At 35.0% G+C, this 27,465-nt stretch overlaps 1 protein-coding gene across 2 annotated transcripts in view; it reads right to left on the reverse strand.

Annotated features, from left to right (window-relative positions):
• Positions 1-27,465, reverse strand: part of LOC150103007 (uncharacterized) — a 200,216-nt gene that overhangs the window by 92,330 nt on the left and 80,421 nt on the right. For both annotated transcript variants that reach the window (XM_090398150.1, XM_090398151.1), the window contains exon 6: positions 24,378-24,475. In XM_090398150.1, the coding sequence (XP_090254276.1) occupies positions 24,378-24,475 (98 nt within the window). The remainder of the gene's footprint in view (positions 1-24,377; positions 24,476-27,465) is intronic.

Below are 27,465 nucleotides of genomic sequence, written 5' to 3' on the forward strand. Positions count from 1 at the left end.
TACATAACCCTGAAGTACTTCAACACTAATAGGGAAAAGAGGAAGCCATCCATCATGAAAATGAATGATCAGAGAGAAAGAGAGAGAGAGAGAAAGACTATAAGATGAGTCTATTAAGAAGAATGAGATGGTGGAAAAGGCATATGACACTGTGTCAAGAGAAAAACTGCTCAAAATATAATTATATGGTGTAAATGAGAATCTACTATATCAAGTAATATGTATATATATTTCAGTTGTAAGTCAGCAGTAAGAATTAAGAGATAGAGGAAGATCATTTGATGTAATATCACAAAGATGCACACTATTTCCACTATATGGAATATATGGATCACATTATGAAGGAAAATGGCATTAAACCTGATTCCAGAATTTGAAATGCTAATCTCATCCATTTACCTTATACAGATTATGTTATACTGTTAACTAACTAGTTCAAGTGTACAGGATTCCTTAACTAAATTGCGTAAATTCTGTACACATTTGGCATATAAAAATCAGCAAAAACATGAACATAAAAAGAAGAATATGGAAAATCTGAACTGCATATTCTGAATGGAAAATCAGTAGAAAAAGTAAAATATTTCAACTGAGCACAATTTTATGATGACAAATTAAATATGGAAATAGCAACAGAATAAGCTAAGCTGGTATGGTTAACAGTCAAATGAATAAATTTGCATGGAATTTGAGAAAAATGGACAAACCACTAAAACAGCAACAAGATGGGGGTCAAATCAATTTTAATTTATTAATGTGAAAGTTGGGAAAATAAAATAGTTGATCAAAGACTACTGACCACAGATATGAGAAAAATTAGAGGGGTGAACAAATGGTATTAGTGTCACTGTCAGAATCACATTAAACATAAAGGAACTTGACAAACATTGAACCCTTCAGCTGGAAAAGACATGAGTTTGATTCATTTCGTGATGAGAGAAATCCTGATATGAGTTTGTTTCAAATGAAGGTGAATTAGCTAATCTCTCATAAGGAGGTAGCAAGGTTTTTGATCCTGGAAACTTGGGTATTTCATCCTACATACAGGCAAATTGTCCTCAAGAACACACGCAATTTACAGTAGTAGATGGCAATGTGTTTTCATGGTGGTAGTGTTGTATTGTTGGAAGATTAAGTAGAGGAGACCACACCAGAAACAGTTTCTGGCTTCAAAGTCGACCTGTGTGATCTAACATCCTCACTGTTTGCAAGATTTGGCTCCAGCAGACTTTTTCCTCATTCTAAAGATGAAGTGTGTCTTGAAAAGGGGAGTGCTTCAGCGACATTGAGGATATCCAATGCTGTGTGACTAGACACTGAAGGGGGTTCCTGTTACCGTGCCTTCGACCACTTGTATGATAGATGTAAACGTTGTGTGGAGTTGGAGGTAGATTATTTTGATATAATATTTGTTGTCTCATTACTTAATGAGCACATTATGTATATTATCATATGCTTACAATTTAAGTGTTTTTCTCATTGTACTATCTCTTTTCAACTGTATTGACAATGTCTAGGAAACCTAGCCAAAAATTCTATAAATGCTAAATAACTTTTCCTAATGTTAAATGTCATTCCACTACTTTAGAATTTTATTAATAAGTCAGCACTGAGGAATATGTAAGTAGGCCTAATTTAATTTTTAATAATACTTGTGACATAGAATATAATAAAAAAAACAGAAAATAGAAACATATTAGAAAACTAGTGAAACATGTTGACAAAGAAGTTAATAAATAAAACTTTATCAATAGTTGGTAAAGTTTTATTAACTGTGAAAATTTCCATTTTCCAAATGGCAAACTGGAAATGCCAACAGCGAAGTATACATACTGGCCACTGAATTAGAAACCTTTATGCAGATGTACGAAAACATCAATTATATAGCGTATGTTCAAAATACTTGGTCGCACGTGTCACCACAGGTTCCAGGCAACTATTTAGGAATGCTGCTGGTCAGTAATTGTTAATAGTGTTGATCACAATGGGAAAAACAAAGGCTCTTTCGAAGTTCGATAAAGGGCTTATTGTGAGTACCTGTCTGGCTGAAGCCATGCTTTTTGAAAACAGCAGAGTTGACTGGTTTCTCAAACATGAGATATCCCAGGTGTTTAATCAGTGAAAAAATAAGCTGCATTCCTTGTCTAAGAGATGTAACTGTGGTTAGTCATAAGAGAAGGAACAAAATCACTATAATCTGAGAAGTCTTGTATGGACAAACAGAACTTTCTGTGTGTAGCAACTAACCCAAAGCATTTAATGAAAGCTGTTCCTGACCCATACAAACTATTGTTATATATGTGGTTTTTTTCTATTATATTTATCTTATATCTTTGCTTTATACTCATTCACTCATTATATTCATTAGTTTTATTACTAACTTATTCACTTGTACTTATCTATCTGCTTACTTACTCAAACCTTGCTCATCTAAAATCCTACTGGCTGCACCATTGTTATATCCTCATTTACTTTCACTATTGTTTAATATACTAACTTACTTCCTTAATAATGCCCTACTCAACTTTACCTAGGAATGCTTCCTTTTCGAACACTACCAAATTTATTTTTTTATTGCTGTGCCAGCCAGTGTCTTATAATATGAGCTTATTCAAAATTCAGGGAAATATTCCTAGGTTAACTGGCATTCATTCTAATATGCACTAAATAGATACTGGTTCTAATTGCAGTCGTGACCAATAAATCTATTACTCAAACACTCTCATTAAATTCCCTCCCGCTATGGTTCTAAATTTTTGCAAGTGGTAATTTGAATTCTCAAATCAAGCACGAAACAGGCATATACAATAAAACATGTTTATTGGAACAAATTCACTTTACAACTGTAATTGAAATGGGATATTAAGCTTTACAAAATCTCTTACTAAGTTAGTTACTCAATACTAATTTAAGAAAACACTCATAGATCAACTTGGCAATTACTCATACTCTATGCAACATTAAAACAAGCTAACCTCTTAATTCTTGCTACATTAAAATACATTTCTTAACCTGTTACTATTCTGATATAAATCATCTACAAAATATCAAATTCACATATAATCTCAGTCACATGCACTAAAATTTCACTCCTGACATTCCTTTGTTTAGCAGAATTACTCTATCTCAAAATTCAAATCCTTATTATAGTCCACTATGAAATGTCCACTTAATAGGATCTAACATTAAATTCTGTCTCATTTAAACATACAACAAAGGTCTTTACGTTACCCAATCTTTTTCTTCCAAAGGTTCTGTTAACGGCCGCGTGTATTTCGAGTCCTCCTTCCGTCGGTAGCTTCCACAATGGGCTTACGACTACGCCGTCCGTTTTACATTCTTCCCGGACTCGAAATTCTCACTGCCTCGATACAGCGCATTCTCTGCTCCTACCCGAGTGGGACATCTCTTTCGCTTGTCCCCACTTCATTCGCTATTCAGGAATTCTCGAAGTGAAGTCAGGAACAACCAGAAAAGAGGCCTCACATTATCGCGCACATTCCGCTTATATTTCGTCCCTTCTTTCCCATACGACCCTTCATTTTCATGCCCTTAAGGTGATCCGTCCTAACTGTCATTTAGTGCTGTATTCTCGGGAATCCCACTTACGTCATCTTCCTCGTGCGTTGTAGCTGGCGGCATTACAGCCGATATGTGCATATGTAACTCGACCTTTGCACTCGTACTCTTAACTTCTTTGGTGACTTATTAAGTTTAAGACAGCTTAATGGGACAAGACTATACTACAATTTCCTTATTAAAATTTCAGTAATCCTATAATCCTTCAGTTTAACTTTTAACTACAAGATTTTTCTAGTACAATTTACATGTTATTATACAAATTCCTTTACAACATAAATTCAGAACTCTGTGCTGTCAACCAGGTATTATCTGAGTTAGCCAAATTCTTATGTTAGATTCTGAATGAATAATTTCTAAAAATCGTCCATTCAGGATCTAACACTATGTCCAGGAAACTGAAGAGGATCAGTACTGGCAGTCACATGCCTATACGTAAAATATAAGTTTCTAATTTGGTGGCCATACTGGCCACCAAATTAGAAACTTATATTTTACGTATAGACGAAATAGATAGAATAGAACATAAGCTTCTGCCAATTTGAACTCCATGCTGTACTGAACCAGAATTGTCAGACTTATTATAGATGATATAGTGAGTGCAGCGGCATTCCTGTATAGACTACAGGAATGCCAATGACTCACAGATCAACCTATTTATTCAAAGTAAAAGAGATGACAACCACACCTAGGAACGACAGAGGGGTTGGGGGGGGGGGACTGTTTATTCCTGGTTGTTGTTGATGTCAAGTCCATTGAAGAGCTTCTAGATATGACCATGGATCTGTAGAAGTGCTTTGGCAATCTGTTGAACTTTGATGCAGTAGAGCTTTTCTCTAAGGTTATTGTCAATTTTCTGTAGAGCAGCAGAATAGATATGGGCAGGTGTTAGTTCAATTCCTGAACAGTTTCTTGCATGTTTCATAGCTCCTACAACTGTTTGGCTGTATTTTCATGCCTCTAAAATGTTCTGTCATTAGTCTGGCTATGATTGTGGTTATTTCTCTATTTTCATTAATTTCACTGATTTCATTCATCTTCTCGATAGTTTGTTTTACCAATCTTATTTTGGCGACAGAGTTAGCATCAATTAGTGATAGTGGGTGTAATTTTTGAGGTAAGTATCTTGCTTCTTTGGCTAGTCTGTCTGCTCTTTCATTGCCTTCAATATTTACATGGGCTGGTATCCATTGCAGTGTACAGTTCTTATTTTTCAAATTTACAGTTGTTAGCAGTTAATGAATTTCCTGTACCAGTTTTGTTTTTCCATTTTTTAATGCCTCAAGTGCAGATTTTGAGACATGATTATTACTGGATTTGAGAGATAGAACTTGAGAGCTGTTTGTATGACTGTTAATTAACAAGTGAAGTTTGAAGCTATTTTGCCACTTGTGGTTTTGATTTGCATTTTTTCACCTCTAGGCAGAGTTAGAAAAGCCCCTGAACCTCCTTGGTTCAGTGCTTCATCAGATGATCCATCAGTGTAGGCAATGACATGGTTTAGATTATTTAAGTGATGTATAGTGTCAAGCGTCAAATACCAAATAATATCCTAAAAGCTTTCACAAATATATATGAAAATAATCAAATACAAATAAGATTAAATCATGAGCTATCATATACAAGAGAGATAAACCAAGGGGTCTGACAGGGATGTCCCCTCTCAGCAACTCTTTTTAATATCTATTTAAATGAAATAATAATAAAATGGAGTAAAAATTTACACCAAGGAATTAAACTTTCACCTACAGTTAACTTAAACACTCTCTTCTTTGCAGACGACCAAATAATAATTACAAATTCTGAAGATAACTTACAGAAAGCTATTTTAAATCTAAATGAGATATCCAAAGATTATGGTATGATAATATCAACAGAAAAATCAAAAACTATGGCCTTTAAAGGACAAGATCCAGCAAGAAACTAAAATAGTAATAGATAACAAGATCTTAGAACAGGTGAATTCATTTAACTACCTAGGACGTATGATCACATATGAAAATGAAAAAGATATAAACGTAAAAATTGCAAAATATTTAAAAATAACAGGTGTAATTAACTCTATATTTAAACCAAACCTAGTTCAAAAACAAACCAGGCTAAAAGTATACAATACATTAGCCTTACTGGTCTTAATGTGTGGAAGCAAAATCTGGACAATAAAACAAAAAGACGAACAAAGATTAACAACAGCAGAAATGAAGTTTATGAGAAAAACTGCAAAGTATACCCTATTTGATCACAAAAGAAACAAAGATATTATGAAAGAATTAAACCAAGAACCAGTAATAAAAAAAATTTAAAAATATAATCAAAAATGAATGGAACACGTTCAAAGAATGAAAACAGAAAGATTACCAAAACAAGCCTTAAAGTGCAAGCCATTAGGAAAAAGAAAACCAGGACGTCCTCTTAAACGATTCAACGATGACTTCTAAGGCCGGAACAGGCCATGCTAGGCCTAAATCCTTGATACGTATGATGATGATGATGATGATAGTGTCAAGTCCTTTTCTTTTATTTTCTTGTTGTGAATTCTTTTCTGAACAAGGTTCTAGGAGATTTAAGTTACTCATTGTATTTTTTGATAGAATTGTGGAAAAGAATGGCCCTTTGCTTATTTCAATGGACAGGTGCTCTAAGTCGATCTATTTTCTAATTTCATGATAGTATTGTAAAGTAGATGATCTCTTCAGTCAAGACTTTCTTGTCCAGGCATCGAAAGTCCAGAGTAAGATGTGATCCTGTTGTTGGCTCCTGATTCTGTTAGTGAATTTAATTGTGGAGAGTTTTCTTCTGTCTTCTAGTATGTGAAACCCACACTCTTGTTGAACTTTAAAATTATTAGTGGTTGAGACTGCATATATAAAAATAATAATAATTGCTGCTCTTCATTGTACTCTATCAAGTTTTTTTTTTTTTTTTTTTTTTTTGAGCTAGTAGAAGCTGGAGCCCAGATTGATGAGGAATGCTTCACAGTTGGTGGTATGATTGCTGTATATGTAATTTTGAGTGTCTTCGCTTTTGCACCCCACTTTGTTCCAGGAAGCCTTTTGATGATATTAAGCTTTTTAAGAGCTTTATCAGGGGTGCTTAAGAGTCAAAGCTGTATAACTGAGAGGAGACCTCCACATAGCCTTTAAAGAAATGCAGAGAACCAACCAGGGCTTCTGACCTAATGTCCAATCCTCACCTTCTCATGGTGCACCCTGTTGGGTATCTACTTTGATAATGAACGAACGAGGATGGGCTGGCAATTTGGGATTTAGCCGACCAAATTGTATTCTTATTGGTTAAACCAAAATAAAAAATGATGGTACAACATGACAAAATTTCATGCCGGCTGGGGCGTCGCCCGGTTAAACAAGACCCCCGTTGTTTTCACCAGGGAACCAGGACGAACAGCGAAAAGTCAGCTACTGGAACAAATCTGAAAACAAATCCCAACTCAACATCACCAGAGTTAAAGATCGGTACTATCAACGTAAGAAGCCTGAATGGCAAAGAAATGGAGCTAGCTGAGGAATTAGATAAGTACCAGATCGACATAATAGGGGTGAATGAAACAAAAAAGACAAAAACTGGTGAGATCTTTCTGAGCAATAAATACAAAATATTATATTCAGGAAATGACAATCAAAAGGAGTAACCATAGTATTCAACACAAAATACGAGGCTAATCTTCTTGAATGGCAGGCAGTCTCAAATAGAGTGACGTGGGCTAATATCAGAATGAGGAACTGGACAATGAGACTTATTTGTGCCTATTGTCCCACAGAAGGTTCTACTAAGGTAGAAGTGGAGGAATTTTTTGAGGCTTTAGAAAAAGCAACTGACACAATGAAAAAGGAAAAGTTGGTCCTTGTCGGGGATCTAAATAGCAGAGTAGGAAGTGATTGTCAGACATACAAAAATATTTTGGGAAAATTTGGAGAAAAGAGCAAAGCTAATAATAATGGCAAATATCTGTTGGATTTCTGCTCAGGTCATGGACTGGTTATTACTAACACCATGTTCCAACATAAAAATGTGCACAAATTCACATGGAGAAAAGGGGCAAGGAATAAGAAACTATCATTGACTATGTTATTGATGAGAGTGATGTTTTCTCCCTGGTGCAGGACACCAGAGTGTACAGAGGATTTGAAATTGGAAGTGATCACTATTTAGTCTTGAGCAGGATAAAATTGAATTTCATATTGAAAAGAATAACATGTAAGAAAGTTTTAAAGCAAATAAAAGTTGAGCAGCTCTCAGATGTGAACTGTAGACTAAAATACACAAACATGATTGAAGAAAAAATGAAAGAGTTTGAAAACAGGAACCAAACCTTGGAGATTCAGTGGCAAGCCTTGAAGAAAACCCTGATTGATTCAGCTAGTGGTGAAGTTGTCTGCAAGGATAGAAAAATTAGAACTCCATGGTGGACACAGGCAGTTAAAGAGGAAGTGAAAGAAAAGAAGAAAGCATATCAAAAGTTCCTGGTATTTCCCTACTGAGTGTTCCTGGCAAGATATATAAATATACTTGAGAAATGGTTGAGAAGAATTGTGGAAGAAAAGCTTGGTGAAGAACAAGCTGGATTCAGGTCAAATAGGGGCTGTTAGGATCAGATCTTCACTTTACGACAAATAGTGGAGAAATCCTGGGAATATAACAAAGATCTGTGTTTAAGTTTTGTTGATTTGGAAAAGGCATATGACAAGGTGCCAAGAGAGAAGCTATTCAAAATGCTACAGTTATATGGTGTCAATAGAGCATTATATCAATCAATACTTAGTCTTTATTTGAGTTGTAAGTCAGCAGTTAGAAATGAAGGAAGTACAGGAAGATGGTTTAATGTTAAATCTGGTGTGAGAGAAGGATGTACATTATCCCCTCTGTTATTCATTATCTATAGGAATCACATTATGAAGGGAAGTGGTATTAAATATGATATCAAAATTGGAGATGTTAATGTTAGCTCTTTGCTTTATGTGTAATATGTTATACTTTTAAATAAATCCGGTACAAGTCTGGAAAATTCACTGACTAAATTGAATAACTGTTGTAATAGATATGGTATGAAGGTCAGCAATAAAAAGACAAAGACAATGAAAATAGGGAGAATCATTGAAAATGTCAACTGTGTTGAGAATGGAGAACCTGTGGAACAAATAAAACATTTCAGCTACTTAGACACGATTTTTAGTGAAGATGGTAAATTAAATATAGAAATAGACAACAGAATCAACAAAGCTGGTATGGTAGGAAGTCAGCTGAATAAATTCATATGGAATAAGAGAGAAATTAGTCGCACTAAATTAGCTGTATACAAGACAGTGTTCAAACCAGTTTTAACTTATGGATCTGAGAGCTGGGTCAGAAGTAAAATGCCTGACCAAAGACTAGAGACCACAGATATGAGAGTCCTGAGAAAGATTATAGGCATGAACAGATGGCATCAATGGCAATATCATTTTAAAAAAATGAAGATGTTAGGAAAGAATTCAACATTGTCAGCATCCAGGAATGCATTAGCAGCTAATCTCAGGTGGTATGGTCATTTAAAACAGAATGGGAGAGAAAAGATTAGCAAAACAAGTGTTTTCTGCAAGGTTGGCAGGAAAACGACCCAGAGGAAGACCAAGATATAGGTGGATTGATACGGTACAAAGTGCCTTAGATGATAGAAATAGAAGATCTGATAATGTTGGAGTCTTGACAAGTAACAGACTAATTTGGAGGAAAATTGTAGATAGGAAGTTAGTAATGATGTAAATTTTTCGTGTAGTACTATCATATCCTGTACATCCCTTGAGGGTACATGGCAGGAATTTGATGATGATGATGAGAGGCTTCATTAGATGATGTATTTGTAATACGAGTTGTAAATCTCAGTTCAATATCTAGGGTTAGGTCTAAGTATTTTGGAGACTGTTTTTCCTATTTTGGTATTATATATTTTGATTTGGGGGTTGTAATTGTGCCTGTTTTTTCTATCAGCAGAGAAGATGCTCAGTTTTGTTTTTTATGGGTTTATCTCTAATGTAAGTTCCTTAGTCCATCTTTCTAAGCCTTTTATTGAATTATTTAGGACTTTTTGACATTTTGAGGATTGCTGCTTGTGTGCCAGATTGCTATATCATCTGCATAGCATGCTATTTTTGTGTCACTTATTATGTGAGGATGGATATTGTTCATATAGATGAGAAATACGAGTGGGCTTAAAACAGAACCATGTGGGACTCCAGTCCAAGTTCAATGCATGTTGGAATAAATTAGATTAAACTTTTACTTTAATTTTTCTTCCTTTCACAAAATCTGAAATCCAAATTAATGCATTCCCCCTCATTCCAGTATCACATGCAATTTTTATTAGCTTTTGTCTCCAAATGCGATCGAAGATAGCTGTGAAATCCAAGAATATTGCTGTTGTCGTCTTTGGTGTTTTTTTCTTGAAAGTCATCTATGAGTGATTGACAAAGATAATATAATTGATCTTCTGTACTGTGTTGAGACCCGTATGCAGTTTGGTAGAAGTTAATCTTGTTATTTTCTAAGAGCCAATTCATAAGTCTGGTATGTATTATTCTTTCATTTAGTTTACAGAGAGTGCTAGTCAAAGCTATTGGTCTGTAGCTTTTACAGTCACTAGGGTTTTTGTTACGTTTTAGTAAGGATATAGCGACTGATGTTTTCCATATTTTTGGTAGTTTACCTGTATTCCAGGAATTGTTAATCATATATTGCTGTTTCTAATTCTGTCATTGTGAGGTCCTGAGTTAGGATGTCTTCAGAAGGATCATCATCACGAACCATGGGCTCACTGCCCATTGATGTCTGATGTTTCACTATTTTCTTCCACTTTTCATTGTTCAGTGCACAGTGTCGCAGTTTTTGTACACCCATTACACACCAGTCTTTTATATCGTCTATCCATTCTCTGTATGGTCTACCTCTTCTGTTTAAACCATCCAAAATACCAAACATAAATGTCTTTATCTTCCGATCCTCACTCATTCTACAGATGTGTCCAAATAATTCCAGCTTCCATTTTATAATCTTATGCATTAGATTCTGTTTTGGTTGTATCTTCTGATAGAGCACTTCATTGGCGATTTTCTGTACCCATCCTATTCTTAGTATCTTTCTGTAACAAGTTCTTTCAAATGCCAAAATTCTTTTTTTTTGATTCTTTATTTATTACCCACATTTCAGATCCGTACAGTACACCGCTGAAGATGCATGTTTCCAGTACTCTTAGTTTTGTTTGCAGACTGATCACTTTACTTTTCCAGATGTTATCCATGGCCTTCAGATTTGTTCTTCCCTTTGCAATCCTGATCTTTATTTCTTTTTTACAGTCCAAGTCATATGTCAGTTTACTTCCCAAATATGTGAATTGTTCTACATTTTCTATATCAGTTCCATCTACTTGTATCTTTTGTTTCATGTTCTTCTCACCAAACATCATTGTCTTTGTTTTTTCCAAGTTCATAACAAGTCCAAATCTCTTCCCTTCCTCATTTAACAGTTTCAGTGTTTTTTGTAGTTCTCTTTTGTCTTCTTCAATAATAACAATTCAGAAGGATAAGTTAGGTTTATTCCTGGGAATTTGTTGATAGGAAAAAAACATAAATATTATGTTATATTTCTTGAGGATCTTTGAAATTCGTTTAAAAATTGCAACAACATAAGGAACTCAACTGGAACTCTCCACATTCTGAGTTTTTAGGAGTAAGTCTGTAGGAGTCAAAAACATACTGAATTAGGAGAAGCCATTCTGTTGCATAATACATTGGATGTTGTCTAGTTCTAGTTTGAGTTCATGAGTTCTACTCAGCAAAATTTTAATGATGCCTATTTTTGAGATGGATGATGTGCAGAATAAATGACCAGTGATGGTAGGTTTGTGATAAACATAGTCAGCGTACCAAAAGTAGAGCAAGATGTCTTAATTTTCTATCCTTTTATGCATATCATCCACTTCCAAAAATGGACAATCATCATCATCAAAATTCTTCTGAACAGAGCATCTTATCAACTCCAACCCTCATGATCTCAAACCAATTTTATGTTATATAATGGATTATGAAAACTCCCACCTAAGATTCAGTGCAGTTTATGACTCCTGCAAGCCTACTCTTAAGAACCCAGAAAAAGTACAGAAATTTCTGCTTCCTCATGTTGATGAAATCTCCAGACCGATATTGAAGATACTCAAGAAATATAATCTAGTACTAACATTTTTCTGTCAACAAACTCTCTTCTTAATTATCTCCAACCAAGGATAGATAGTCTCCTTAATACCTACCATATAATTATCAAGTTTTCCTTGAAATTGCCATCTCTTTTACTTTGGAAAAACAGGATGTTCAGTTGAAAAGAGGTCATAGGAACACCGATCTGAAATCATCTATAATAAGTCTAAGAAATCTGGTTTAGCACAAAGTGGAGATGATAATGATAACATAATCTTCTGGTCTAAACTGTACTTCATCATTGTCCCTCAAATTTGAGAATGTGCTCAAAGAGAGTGCTGAAGCACTACTACACTGTCCAAACTTGAATTTTGAGGATGTCTTTCTTTGCCTAAAATTTGGGAATTTTCTTATTAGTTATAAGCAGAAACTTTTTTTTTTTGTTGTTGTTCACATTTCACTATCTTCTGTACTGTATTACACTAGTATGTGGCTAGTATCATTTGAAATCTACTGTTCTTCTACCATGAATACAGTCAATTCACTAAAAGATGTTAGATTCAGATTGAAATATCTGATTTAATAAAGTTTTATGAACACTTCTTGTGTCACTGTAGTTTTCTGTTCAACAAAATTAATCTTAGACAGTTTTATCACTTAAGCAGAATGGAAAAGGAAACATTAGCAAAGCAGGTATTTTATGACTGGATGGTAGGAAAAAAGACACTTGGGAAGACCAAGATCTAAATGGATTGATACAATTAGAAGTGCCTTACAAGACAAATATAAGATATAACAACATGAAGTCTTTACAGATAACAGACTAGTTTCAAGGAAAACTGTTGACAGGAAAATAGTAATAACGTGAAATTTTCAAAAAGTACTATAACAGTAATGTATACACCCTTGAGGATACACAACAGCATTATGACAATCATGCACATAAAACACAAGAACAAAATAAATAATTTTTTGCTATACTTATCATAATGCAGTTTTAAAAATGATGAGACATGCACCTTTCAACTGGACATAAATCTGAGTATGATTCTTGTTGGGATAAGAGGAATCTTTATATCAACTTTTCAAAGTGAAGACGAGTCAGATGATCTTATATGGAGGTAGGAAGGTCCTTAGCCCCTTCCCAGAAATTCAAGATTTTCCATCATGCATACAGGCAAATCCGCCAGAGAACACATGCAATTAAGAGACAAAAATGCTATTAGTGATCAGCAGATGATGTGGTGTGTGATGATAGATTGTGTATAACACATAGCTAGTGTGCACTCCAACCATGAGTCCTCAGAGGTGTCCCATAAAAATAAGACCTATACTGTCTGCCCTACAAGCTTGCCAACCAACTGCCCCAATTATTATCTTTTTTTTTTTTTTGTACAGAGAAGCCCACCAAATAAAGATTGTAATCCTATGATATCACCTTCAGTAGATCTGGAATCTTGGACTAGAGACCAAACAGTGAACACTTTCCAACCACTTCAGGCCCCCAATATTATTATTATTATTATTATTATATCACACCTCCAGGGAGTCCAAAGACTCATCGAGGGAGGTCATCAACTCTACAACTCCATGTCTCACTACTCCACCAACCTTCATCATCTAACACCAATGCCGACTACCACCACTAGTGTTTTCACAGACAATCACAAACATCCATGCCCACAGCGGGATTTGAACCTGCAGCCTTTTGGTTGGAGAGCGGATACGCTAACCACTCAGCCAACCATGCAGAGTGATTGTCTCACACTAGGTAATGAAATTCATCTACTGATTTGAAACATTCACAAACATCTATGTCCACAGCTACATTCAAATCTACAGTCTACTTGCTAAAGATTAAAGGTGTTAATCTGCTCAAACACCAGCATCATTCAAATATATTTGGAAATATACTAGAATTGCTAGGGCAAGATTTCCTAACTGATATTTTCAAACTATGTAGATATGTAATTTATTCTAAGATATTAAAAAAGTTTTACAAAACTGACACAAAGAAAATTTTGCAATACGTGACAACTAGAGAGAGAACTAAGGGGGAGATCATCCATGAAATTTGTTCAACAGACTACATTTTTTACATTTAGAGAAATGAATAAGTGGAATGGATTGCCAGAATTGGTTGTGAGTGCCCTATGAGTGAATGAGTTCAAGGAGAGGCATGATAGATTTAATGTTTATAAAAGTTTGTGAGTCTCCAGACTCCATGGAGATTTCCACACAATAATAATTTTAGCTGAACAGAATAAATTCTACCAACAGATGAAGGGAAAGCAATAAAAGAAAGCCCTTTTTCCTGCTGCAGGAATTAATTAACTAAGGGATTAAGTGGAGAATTTCAAACATACCTTTGCCAAAGTATATTCATCCCAAGCTTTCAGAGTGGTATCAATATTAGCTATTTTTACTATATAGCAAGATTCAATGGGTGCTTAAGGGACAAAGCTGTATGACTGAGAGGAGACCTCTGCAGAGCCTTTAAAGGAATGCAGAAAGCCGACCAGGACTTCTGACCTAATGTCCAATCCTCACCTTCTCATGGTGCACCCTGTTAGGTATCTACATGGATACTGAACGAATGAGGATAAGCTCGCAATTTGGGATTTAGCTGACAAAATTGTATTCTTATTGGCTTAAACCAAAATATAAAATGATGGTACAACATGACAGAATTTCATGCTGACTGGGGCGTCGACTGGTTAAACAAGGTCCCCGTTGTTTTCGCAAGGGAACCAAGGCAAACAGTGAAAAGTCAGCTACTGGAACAAATTTTAAAAAATACCCCAACTCAACATCACCAGAGTTAAAGATCGGTACTATCAACATAAGAAATGGCAAAGAAATGGAGCTAGCTGAGGAATTAGATAGCAGATCAACATAATAGGGGTGACCAAAACGAAAAAGACAAAAACTAGTAAGATCTTTCTGAGCAATAAATACAAATTTTTGAGATGGATGGTGAGCCAAAGAATTGTGAATGTAGTGTCCTGAAAAAGTCGGCTTACGATAGACAGAAGTGGAGATGGAACCACCGTCTTTTCTTTGGATTTGTACATCCAGGAAGGAGATACCCTGTGGAGATTCTTTTTCTAGCGTGAATTTGATGGACAGATGAAGAAGGTTAATTTTATCTAGGAACAAGTTCTTGTTCAGAATGACTCCAGACAGCAAACACGTCATCAATGCATTGTAGCTAGATTTTTGGTTTAGCATTAAACATGAAAATTTTTTCTTCCAGGTGTTCTAGAAAGAGGTTGGCTAAGTTTGGTGATAAGGGAAACCACATTGCTGTTCCTTCCTCTTGCTTGTAAATTTTCTCTTTCCAGGTGAAGAATTTAGAGGTAATTACAAATTTGAATAATTCGAAAAGGTCAGATGGGAATTTCTGAGTTAGAACGTCTATTGTTTCCTTATGGGGCATGTTAGTGAAGAGGGAGACAATATCGAAGCTAATTAGCACGTCAGTTTTCAACAGTTGAATGTCTTTAATTTTTGCATAAAACTCTGTGGAATTTTTAATTGATGATGCTGAGTGGCCTATGAGAGGAAGGAGGAGGTTAGATAAAAATCTTGATAATTTGTAAGTCAGGCTGCCAATAGAATCCATGACAGGTCTGAGTGGAATGTTATTCTTGTGAAGTTTAGGTATACACATATATTCTAGGAGGCCTAGCATGGTATGTCCTGGTTTTTTTTATTGTTTCTTGATTTAAGGAAATGGTTTCATTTATTAGCTTTTCAGTTTCTTGAGCTGTCTTTTTTGTGGGATCATAAAGTTAGGTGTTTGTATTTCGATCTCAGAGCAGTAAATTCATTTTTCAGTCATAAGTATTGGTATCTAGGACAACAGTGGTATTTCCCTTGTCAGCTCTGGTGATAATTATGTTTCGATTACATTTTAAGCAGGTAAGAGCTTTCAATTTTGATGGTGGGATATTCAAGTCCAAAGGTTTGGCATCATATATTATTTTTGCAATTTTGAAATGCAGTCTATTGGCTTCAGTATTGGACAGATGGCCGACGTTTCTTTCAATGTTGTGTATAAAATCTAAATATGGAATGCATTTAGGTGAAATGGTAAACTTATGACCTCTTGCTAGAACATTTACTTCATCTTCTGTTAGTGGACGACTATATAAGTTGACAACCCATTTTTCGGTTGATAATTTGTTGGTATTTTTCTTGGATAGATATAACAAAGTAAAGTATTTTTTATGTAGATTAGTATTACTTTTTTGAAATGCTTTGATCCCAGAATTTTTTGAGACATAAATAATCAACAGTAGCAATTATTGATTTAACGCACTAGATAATTCCGCTTCTAATTCTATGATTTTTAAAATATCTGTTGCCAGTTCATGTGTTATTATGGGTTAAATTGGGTCTGTGACATAGGGCTTCAGCACTTTCTTTATATAAATGTTCACGTTTATATGAAGATCTATGTAGAAGTTTGATTTTTTTACAATGGATCCTATGGTTTGGATTTTCAGTTCCATGTTGTCTTTCTAAAACACCTGGAAGAAAAAATTTTCACATTTAATCCTAAACCAAAAATCTAGCTACGATACGTTGATGATGTGTTTGCTGTCTGGAGTCATTCTGAACAAAAACTTGTTCACTTGTTCCTAGATAAAATCAACCTTCTTCATCAGCGCATCAAATTCACGCTAGAAAAAGAATTTCCACAGCATATCTCCTTCCTGGATATACAAATCCAAAGAAAAGAAGATGGTTCCATCTCCACTTCTGTCTATTGTAAGCTGACTTTTTCAGGACACTACATTCACAATTCTTCAGCTCACTATCCATCTCAAAAATTTGGCATCATTATATCACTAGTAACCAGAGCACACAGATTCTGCTCCTCCGAAGATTCTTTAAACCAAGAATTGGAAATAATCAAAAGTACAGCCATACAAAATGGATACATACAAAAACAATGCAAAAAATCATCAGCCACTTCTGCACACATCAACCTAGATAAGAACAAACCAGCAGGATTTCCATACCATATGTCAAAGGCATCTCTGAACGTCTTTCAAAAATTATGAAGAAATATAAATCGGCTGCTACCTACAAATAACTCTCACCTCTTATGCTACCTGGTGTGTATGAGGTCCCATGCTCCTGTAAATTGTCCTAGTATGGACAGACAGGTAGATCCATCAACAAACGCATTTTGGAACATTAGGACCATATCCATCTCATCAAACTGCAGAAATCTGGCCTCGCACAACACGGAATTGAAAACCCAAACCATAGGATCCATAGGAAGAAAACCAAATTTCTACATAGATCTTCATATAAACATGAATGTTTATATAAAGAAAGTGCTGAAGCCCTACGTCACAGACCCAATTTAAACTGTAATGGCATTCTTACTATCCCTAAAGTCTGGGAAATTGTCATATCCTAAATTGAGTAAAATAATTTTATATGTTATCTCATTTTAATGTAATCTTTTTTTTTTCCAGATATATTTTAATTTAATTCTATAACACGCGACTGCATGCATAGAGGAATTCCATTGTAAGCATGCACCCTAACTGTATGTAATTTATTAGTATTGTTTGAATTAACTGTACTGATGATGTCCTATGGTACTTAGGACGAACTATTTACTTATTAAAAATCATATTACTGTGGTTACATGTGTATGTTTAGTCATTAATGCCCCATAGGTTTCATTATACCTCCATACTTCAGTATTTCTGGTCGAATATCATCTACTCCTGCTGCCTTTCCACATTTCAGGCTTTTGATGGCTTCTTTCTACTTCAAGTATGGATATGTATTCCTGACTGCATGCTTATTGAGTGTTTTTTGCCACTGTGCTATCACTGTTTGTTTCATTTAGCAATTTTTCGAAGTAATTACTCCATACTTGAAGGATATCTTTTTCTCCAGTTTTCATGTCACCTTTATCATCTCTAATTCCTTTTACAGCACTCTTTTCTCTATTTCTGAGCTTCTTCAACAACCTCCAGAATATCTTGCCACCTTCTTTATCAAAAGTCTTCCAATGACTTTTGTTTAGCTAGTTTCACAGTGTTTAACTTTCTTTCATTTGTCTCTGTATTCTCTAAGAGCACAAGCTGACTTATTTGATATTAGGACTTATAAGGAACTTTTGATATGCTTTCTTTTTTTCCTTCACTGCTCTTTAACTTCCTGCATCCACCATGGAGTTCTGATTTTTCTATTCTTGCAGACAACCACACCACATGCCTCTCAGGCTGAATCAATCAGTGTTTTCTTCAAGGCTTGCTACTGAATCTACAAGGCTTGGTTCCTGTTCTCAAACTCTTTCATTTTTTGTTCAATAATGTTTGTATATTTTACTCTACAGTTCATATCTTAGAGCTGCTCAACTCTTATTCGCTTTGAAACTTTCTTCTTTTCGATATGAAATTCAATTTTCCTGCTCAAGACTAAATGGTGAACACTTCCAATTTGAAATCCTCTGTACACTCTGGTGTCCTGCACCAAGAAGAAAGCATCACAATCAACAATAACATAATCAATGACTATGTTTCCTCTCAGAAACAGTCAATGAGACTTTTCTTTTCTTATTCCTTGCCTCTTCTCTCCAAGTGAATTTGTGCACATTTTTATGTTGGAACATGGTGTTAGTAATAACCAGTCCATGTCCTGAGCAGAAATCCAACAGGAATTTGCCATTATTATTAGCTTTGCTCTTTTCTCCAAATTTTCACCAAAATATTTTTCTATATCTGACAATCATTTCCTACTCTGCTATTTGGATCCCCAACAAGCAACAACTTTTCGTTTTTCATTGTGTCAGTTGCTTTTTCTGAAACCTCAAAAAATTCCTCCACTTCTACCTTAGTATAACCTTCTGTGGGACCATAGGCACAAATAAGTCTCAATGTTCAGTTCCCCATTTTGATATTTTCCCACATCACTCTACTCTACTTGAGAGACTGCCTGCCATTCAAGAAGATTAGTCTTGTATTTAGTGTTGAACATATGGCTACTCAATCTTTTCCTTGATTGTCATTGCCTGAATATAACATTTTGTATTTATTGCTCAGAAAGATCTTACCAGTTTTGTCTTTTTTGTTTCAGTCATCCCTATTATGTCGATCTGGTACTTATCTAATTCCTCAGCTAGCTCCATTTCTTTGTCATTCAGGCTTCTTATGTTGATAGTACGGATCATGAACTCTGGTGATGTTGAGTTGGGGTGTGCTTTAAAATTTGTTCCAGTAGCTGACTTTTCGATGTTTGCCTTGGTGATTCCCTGGCGAAAACAATGGTGACCTTGTTTAACCGGGTGATGCCCCAGTCAGCATGAAATTCTGTCATGTTGTACCATCATTTTATATTTTGGTTTAAGCCAATAAGAATACAATTTAGTCAGATAAATCCCAAATTGCCAGCCTATCCTTATTTGTTCAGTATCCAGGTAGATACCTAACAGTGTGCACCACGAGATGGTGAGGATTGGACATTAGGTCAGAAGCCTTGGTCAGTTCTTTGCATTCATTTAAAGGCTATGTGGAGGTCTCCTCTCAGTTAGATAGTTTTGACCCTTAAGCACCCATCCCGACCATGAATTCATATCAAAATACTGATACTATAATGGCTCTTATCCATCAGGTTCACTTATTTTGTTCCACAGACACATCACTACGAGTAATAGAATGTCGCTTTGTAATAAATTTAGTGAATACTTCATCAATAAGACCATCGACAAACCAACACCACTTCCTCCTCTTTTTTTCAACTACTTAAGAGGTCAACTGTGTCGCCATTCAAGGCATATCTGAGCATATCACAAAGATTACTGAGGGTTCTTAACATTTAAGTGGCATTCAGCACTGTCCAGTTCTCATTTGCTTGAACTAGGATAAACTGCAGGTAAGTCACAAAGGAAAACTTATTCTTCACAGAATCTGTAAAAAGATGAAAACTTGACAGTGCTGAATGCCACTTAAATGTTAAGAACCCTCAGTAATCTTTGTGATGCTCAGATATGCCTTGAATGTTCTTCGTGAAGAACAAAAAAGGACATTAAATACTGTTCACATTTTTAAAGCTTATATCTGTGTTCATACTTTAATGATGACCATTAAGGAAAAACCAAAATTCATTTCTAACTGGTATAATGACTAAACTTATTTTGCTAAGAATCCAGGAATGATTGACTCACCAAATAATATATATAAGATTTTTTTTACCTTGGGAATAATGTATATTAAGGTTACCAAGTAATTTTATAAACTTGATTATTTTACTCCTAATCCCAAGTAAGCAAACAGTTAAGTTTGTGCCTGAAACATAGTTCAAGTTTAAAGGTGGTGCAACACCAGGGCAACTCATTGTAAAGGTGGGTAAAGCTCTGAACACTATTCTTAGTATTTTCCATAATGTAAAGCACATCTCACTAAGAGATGTATACTGCAATACATTATGGGTGGATAATATTATAGCTACTCACTGAGGAGACCTCAAAAAAGGTTGAAACCGGTCTGGGTAGTGACCACACCCATAATGTATTGCAGTACACATCTCTTAGTGAGATGTGCTTTACATTATGGAAAATACTAAGAATAGTGATCAGAGCTTTACCCACCTTTACAATGAGTTTCCCTGGTGTTGCACCACCTTTAAACTTGAACTATGTTTCAGGTGCAAACCTTAACTGTTTGCTTACTTGGGATTAGGAGTAAAATAACAAAGTTTATAAAATTACTTGGTAACCCTAATATATATATTGGTAAGCAGATTGACTTGGTTTCTAGACATGTTAAATATTATTTAATGACTGAATTTCGAGATAACAGGGAGAAGTAAATTTAATATAACCACACAACTAGTTGTCAGAATGCCGACTTCGTCAGGCATGATAACATAAAAAGCAAATAAAAAGACCGTAAAAAACACTGCACCATTACAACAACAGAGCATTAGAAACTGTAGTTATGTTTGAATTGGAGTCCGAGATACAGTTCTACTGATATGTACATGTGAACGTATGACTTCACGAGTTCGCCAATACCGAACAGCAGAGCTATGTGAGTCTGGCAGACTGTAACTGAGATTGCTGTTCATGTGGGAAGAATCAAGGATTATTTCTTTTGATTCCAGGATATGTCATTCTAATTCATTGTAACATATATAAATGTTGGATGTTGAATTCCAATCTATTTGATGTTGGTGGCCTTCATCACTGGAGTTAACTGAGAACAAGACGTGGCTGGAGGGAGCGCTGGCTCTGGTTCTATTGTATAAGATGTCTCTCTGATGTTCTTCAAGATGTAAAAAGATAGACTTTTCAGTTTGGCAGTAATATGGTTTCCCACCGTTGCATATAATTTTGTAGACATCTGGAAACTGAAGATGGTGATGATTTTCTTTGGGGTGGCTTAGAATTGATCGAAATTTAGGTAGAGTGGAGAAACACGTTTTGATATTGAACTTCTTCAAAATTCTTGTCAGTTTAGGAGAGGGAGAACTGATGTAAGGGAAGGAGATGTAAGCTCTGGGGTTGGCAGAAGCCTCAACAGTGTTTTGATGATGGCGGTATAGTAGTTTATTAATACTTTTGGAAGAGCAACCATTATTTGTGAGGATCCTTTTAAGATGTTTCAGTTTATTTTTGAGTTCTTCCTCATCTGACAATATGGACTTGGCACGATCAGCGAGAGTGGATACGATGCCTAATTTTTGTGCTGGATAGTAGTGAGGACACATGCAGGTATCTGTCTGTGTATGGGTTTTCTGAAGATTGAGATTTTTAAAGAATCAGACATCCTGGTAAGTTTGATGTCTATAAAGGGCAGAGAACCATTTACTTCAAGTTCAGCAGTATAAACTTGATATTCAATACTTGATAATTATGGGTTTCTATTTAAGTTCTTTATAATGTTCTTTGATTTGGAATAAATATTTCTTATACACACTATCAGAGAGAGAGAGAACAAGAGAATGAATGTTACATACCTCAAGTAATCTGATGCTAGGAAATATAAAATACAAGCACCCTTTTTGCTGGTCAAATTTCTTGATATGTATGAACTAAAAAGAGGTTTTTTTTTTTTTTTAAACCATGAAATATAATGTATCAGAAAAATTTGAGTCATTAATCCTCATGATTATTTCATGAAAATTAATGATGATTAAATGATCATGATAATTAAATGATGATGATTAAAGTCATGATTAATCCTCTTCACTTGTGCCAAATAATATTTCGTTATATCACTTATGTCCTGGATACTTGAAAAATTTCATGTTAGTATTTTTTCAAACATTGAAATACAACATTTACTGAGTATCTCTGTCCTTCTCATAACTTTGGCTCCTTCCTGATACCATCCATTCAATTAGACCAGTAATTGGTCACTCATAATACTTGCTTTACCTTAAAAAATTCATTTTTGGAGACCTCACTCCATATTCTAATCATAAAATTTTATGTGAACTTTACTATATAAATCCTATGGTCCATACTCTATTTCTCTCCCTGTTACTTGGTTATCAACATTCTTATAATTCAGTTGTCAACTGTAAAATATAAGTAAGCAGAGATTATTAACAACTGTCACAGTGACATTAGTGAAATAAGAATATCTTTTATGACAAAGGCTATTGCTGTATAACAAATTCTACACACTGAATAAAGGCCAGTGAAATGATTACAAACATCAGTACAATTTCATAAAAAGATTCATTTTCTAAATAAGTATCACCCTGTGCACACCTTGAGGATACATATCAGGAATTTGATATGAGGAAACGAATATTATTCTTTAATCATATACATGGAAAGTGCTGACAGTCTATAGTAAAAAGTTCATAAATGTAAAGTAAAATTACTGTTAGTCCCAAAATGTATAACAGTTTGGGCTTGCAGAATATGTTATCACCTGCAGGCAGAATGTCTTCTGGTAAAACACTAAAATCCTTTCCAAAAGTAGGTTCCTTAAGGAAAGCTGTAAAGCATTGCTGTACTATCCTAATCTAAACAGATCTGATAAACTGCATTTATTCCTGTTATGGAATAAATTTCATTCCAACTATCAAAACGAAGATGTTTACAATACACTAAGCAAAAATTTTAGGAAGAAATTTTTTTTATATAAATATTCCATTTTCATTATTGATTGAAATTCACTGAAATAAACTTTTTGCTATAACTGTCCCTGAAGGTTTACTACAATGAGTTCACTATTGCATTATATATACAGGGTGTTCGGGATAAATTTGACATATTTATAATTAATTATATTTTTCCGTAAGTTACATGTATTAACACACACTTCTCTTCATTTAAAAGTTTGGACCCTTCTTCATTCATATACAAGATGTCAGAAAGGATGGATAGCTGGAACCCACCTGAATCATGGAAGAGAATAACTTGTATCATGATGATTCGTGCCCGCCATCAAAATAGGGATATTACGACTGCTGCCCAATGCTCCCTGAATACAGTAAAAACAATCAGGCATGAACTAGAGACTTGCAATGGTGACTACGAGGATGTAGCAAGAAGAAAGATCCCTAGCAGACGATCTGATTGCGTTCGTACAGCAGAATTCCTCGCAAATCTGCAGGAACAGGTGTTGAAGAACCCTGGCATTGGAATTCGGGCTTTGTTCGTGGAGTTGCTAACTGTAGTCAAGCCCTGGATAACAAGGGTAGCCAATGGTAGGCCGTATGTATGGCAGCAGGATTCGGCCCCTTGCCACACCTCTGGGAAAAGTCAAAAATGGTTGTCTGAAAATTTCTACGACTTCACCAGTCCAAATGTTTGGCCTCCAAACTCCCCAGACCTTAACCCCATGGATTATTTTGTATGGGGCGCAGTTGAAAAAGACACCAATCGCACTTCCAGTAATACAAAAGCCCAGTTAATGGATAAAATTAAAACAGTTTTTGCGGCCCTTCCCAGGGAGACTGTAGCATCAGCTTGTTCGAGGTTCCGAAGCAGAATTGAAGCTGTGATCGATGCTAATGGTGGTTATTTTGAGTAAATCTTGTTGATAGTATTGTAATTAACTCTGCCTGTAATGTTTTTTTGTCAATTCATTAAATTTAATAGATACAAAGAAGATTTTCTTTTTCCTTACGAAACTGTCAAATTTATCCCGAACACCCTGTATATGATTCAATGTCTTGAAATATATATATAAGAGACTAAAAACAGGAATGGAGCCTTCATAACTCAGTCAGTATAGACGACAAAGCCCTTTAGTCGGAAAGACCTGGGTTCGATTCCCATCAGTGACATGAGGAACTTTTATCTGGTCTCTTTTGACTTAAGGTGTGTTAACCAGTCTCATACGGAGTTAGGGGAGTTTTCACCTGTAAACTAAAGTTTTTTCTTCTCACATGCAAACTGGCCCATGAACACACGCATCTACAAACAAAGGACACACCAAGAGGAATAGGACTAACCACCTTATCCTCAATATGGTAGCGGTTAAATGTAGAAAAATCCTCGACACCGCAAGGTAAAAGAGGAGGGAAGGAATAATAATAAGAAGAAAACAGGAATGATAGTTTACACAATTTTAATTTTACTTCTTTAAATGATCTAGATATTAAATTTTATGCATTACTCACATATTTCAGTTCAATTAAATGGTATCTTTTAAATTTTATCCCTGCAAATCTGTAGAAATTCAGCAAACATGTTAACAAACGTCTTGTTCTTTTAGGCTCTGAAAGGTAAAACCACTGCTATACTAATATGCCAATCAAGAGAAAGCATATTATTATTTGCATTATTAATATCCTGTGTTAAAACTGCACTGATACTCTTAGAGCAATATTTTAAAATGTTTTTAACATCCTCGCTGACAAATGATGCACGTCAAGTTATTCATGAGAAGTAAAGTAACAATTCATCATACCTGAATTCAAGATAATGTATTCCCCCCCCCCCCTCTTGTGCATTAGAATACTAACCTTAACCCTCAGAATTTTGTTTTTACATATGAGTAAATTAAACAATGAAAACAAACACAACCACAGTAATAAACTTTAATGAAAAGCACAGATGTTTTGTACTGAAACTAACAGTACATCATCAGTGTGTGTGTGTGTGTGTGGAAAAAACAACAAGCAATTCAAAGAACTGGAACAAAGAAATTATACATATGAATTATTATTTAAATATGATATATTTAAATAATGATGTGTAATCTTAAAGTGTTTTATTTGAAAAGTACTGTTATTTATTATAATAAAAAGGAAAACATATCCATATGTAATATACTGTACAAAAATTTATACCAAACATAGTGTGATGCAAACATCCAATTTATTTCAAAATATTTCTGATGTAAATTTTTAAATAAATTTGTATTTTTTGGATCCCCAGATCCCAAGCATGTCAATTTGTTGCAGTATAATCCCATCAACATATAAGACACAAATTGTTATTTAATGGAAATCAGAAACCCTCATCCTTTACCTACAAAGCCAGTCTATTAAAATCCTTTGATACAATCTCTACATTAGTTTCACTTACTATCTGTTCTACCTAACTTAGCATCATCAGCAAACAACTAGTTATTTTCCTTCAAATCATTTCCAATATCATAAATGCATGAAGCAGTGGCCATAGAATCCACTGTGATCATTCAATTACACATTGCTCTACCATAAATTACTCTCCAATGCATGTTCATCAGCCACCTTTTTATTTATGTTATCCCATGTTCATATTCATTCTCATTCACTCAAATTGGAAGCCTGCAAGTCTCCTATGCAATATCCTATCAATGTCTTTGAAAATCAAGAAAATCAGAAACATTTCTCTAATCTAAATTGACTGTCACTTCATTATCAAGTGTTTAAGGCAAGCCCTCTCCTTCACAAGACCATGCTGCCCCTATACAGTATTGGATACCTATCCAAACTCATTTCTCTGTTTTAATCTTAATTTTTTCCCTTTTCCAAATACCTTAAAACCACTTCAAAGATCCCGATCAAGTTTTATATAATTTGCTAAGCATCTTGGGATTTTCCTTCACATACTGGAACTATTTTGTACTTGAATGGACACAACCTGCCACTGATAACAGCAAAATTAAGTGACTTAGTCAGAGGCCAATTCTCTCTATTCAGATGCAAGTATCTGAATAGAGAGAATCATTATTATTTTAAAGGATATTTTAATTCCTTGTCACCATGGTGAATTCCTTCTCTAAGGTCTCCCCATTTCTTTCTTTTCTGTTTAATAGCTTATATCCTCTTCTGATTAATCTAAGTACATCTTCTAATAAGGTATATTTTAGTCATCCTCTTTTTCATTTCCCTTGCAATTATTGTCTTTTTCAATACTTCAAGACAGGAAGATGCCATTTCAGCTACCGTATATTGTCGCGTATAATGCGAACTAGAAATTTTGTTTGAAAACTAGCCCTAAAATGCCATGTCCACATATAATGCGATCTGTTAATCTTGTTCCATAACATTATAAATAATACAATACGAATTAACGAAAGAAATATTTATTTAAAAACAAAATGTCAAAATACAAGACAAATTAACGAAAGAAATATTTACTTTAAAACGAAATGTCAAAATACAATATGAATTAACGAAAGAAATATTTATTTTAAAACAAAATGTCAAAATCCTTTAAATTCTTCTTCGTCTTTTGAGTCGTCAAACATTTCATTTATAAATTCATCTGTAGGGATTGCATCATCAGTGTAGCAGTTGTCGTCTTCATGCTCTCCAATTTGTTGTGTGTCATCCTCGCTTTCGTATATGACGTGATCTTCAGATCCATCCATTGAATTACTTATTCCACATTTAAGAAATGAGCGTTGAATCATTTCAGATGGTATCGAATCCCAAGCTTCTTTAGCCAAGCTGGTGACTAGCGTGATCTCAGGCTTCTGAAAATTCCCACCCTTTGTCATCTTCACCAAACCAGATGACATCCATTCTCTCCATTTTTCATGTAAATGATCTTTAAATGGCTTATTCAAGCTGACATCAAGCGGCTGCAAAACGGAAGTTAGACCACCCGGTATGACCGCTAGGTCTGTACGTAGCTCACGTGCTTTCTCTTTGCTTGTCTCTGTTAAATGCACCCGGAACATATCCCAGACTAGTATGCTTTGTTGACGTAACAAGCTACCTGGACGTATGTTCCATACTTGATCCAGCCACAATTGCTCACCTTCTTCATCCATCCAACTTTTCTGATTGGCGCGAACAATTACACCTGGTGGAAATTTCATATGCTTCGGAATTTTCTTCCTTTAAAATATTACTGCTGGCTTTAATTTGGTTCCATCTGCCATGCATGCTAGAACAACGGTAAAATGCGTTTTTTCATGTCCCGTTGTTTTTATGAAGCCACCCTTTTCACCAACTGAGTTTACTGTTCGATTCCCAGGCATATCAAAGTACATGGGCATCTCATCCATATTGCCAATTTGGGAAAGTTCATATCCGTGACACTTCCATAATTTTATGATAAATTTATGGAAGGACTGCACTTTTTCTTCAAGCTGCTTTGGTAACTTCTGCACAATTTTTGTTCGGTGTCGTAATGTTAATGCTTTGCGTTCCATAAATCTGTTGCACCACCCAGGCGAAGCAAGAAAAGATGAAATACCTGGTGTGTCCTTGAATTTACCATTCTTGAGTTGTAGAGCTCGAAAATGAATTGCATTTCTTGTTACTATAA

The sequence above is a fragment of the Typopeltis vanoorti genome, chromosome 9 (assembly GCF_054136105.1).
Source record: "Typopeltis vanoorti isolate ZY-2024b chromosome 9, IOZ_Tvanoo_1.0, whole genome shotgun sequence".
NCBI classification, from domain to species: domain Eukaryota; kingdom Metazoa; phylum Arthropoda; class Arachnida; order Uropygi; family Thelyphonidae; genus Typopeltis; species Typopeltis vanoorti.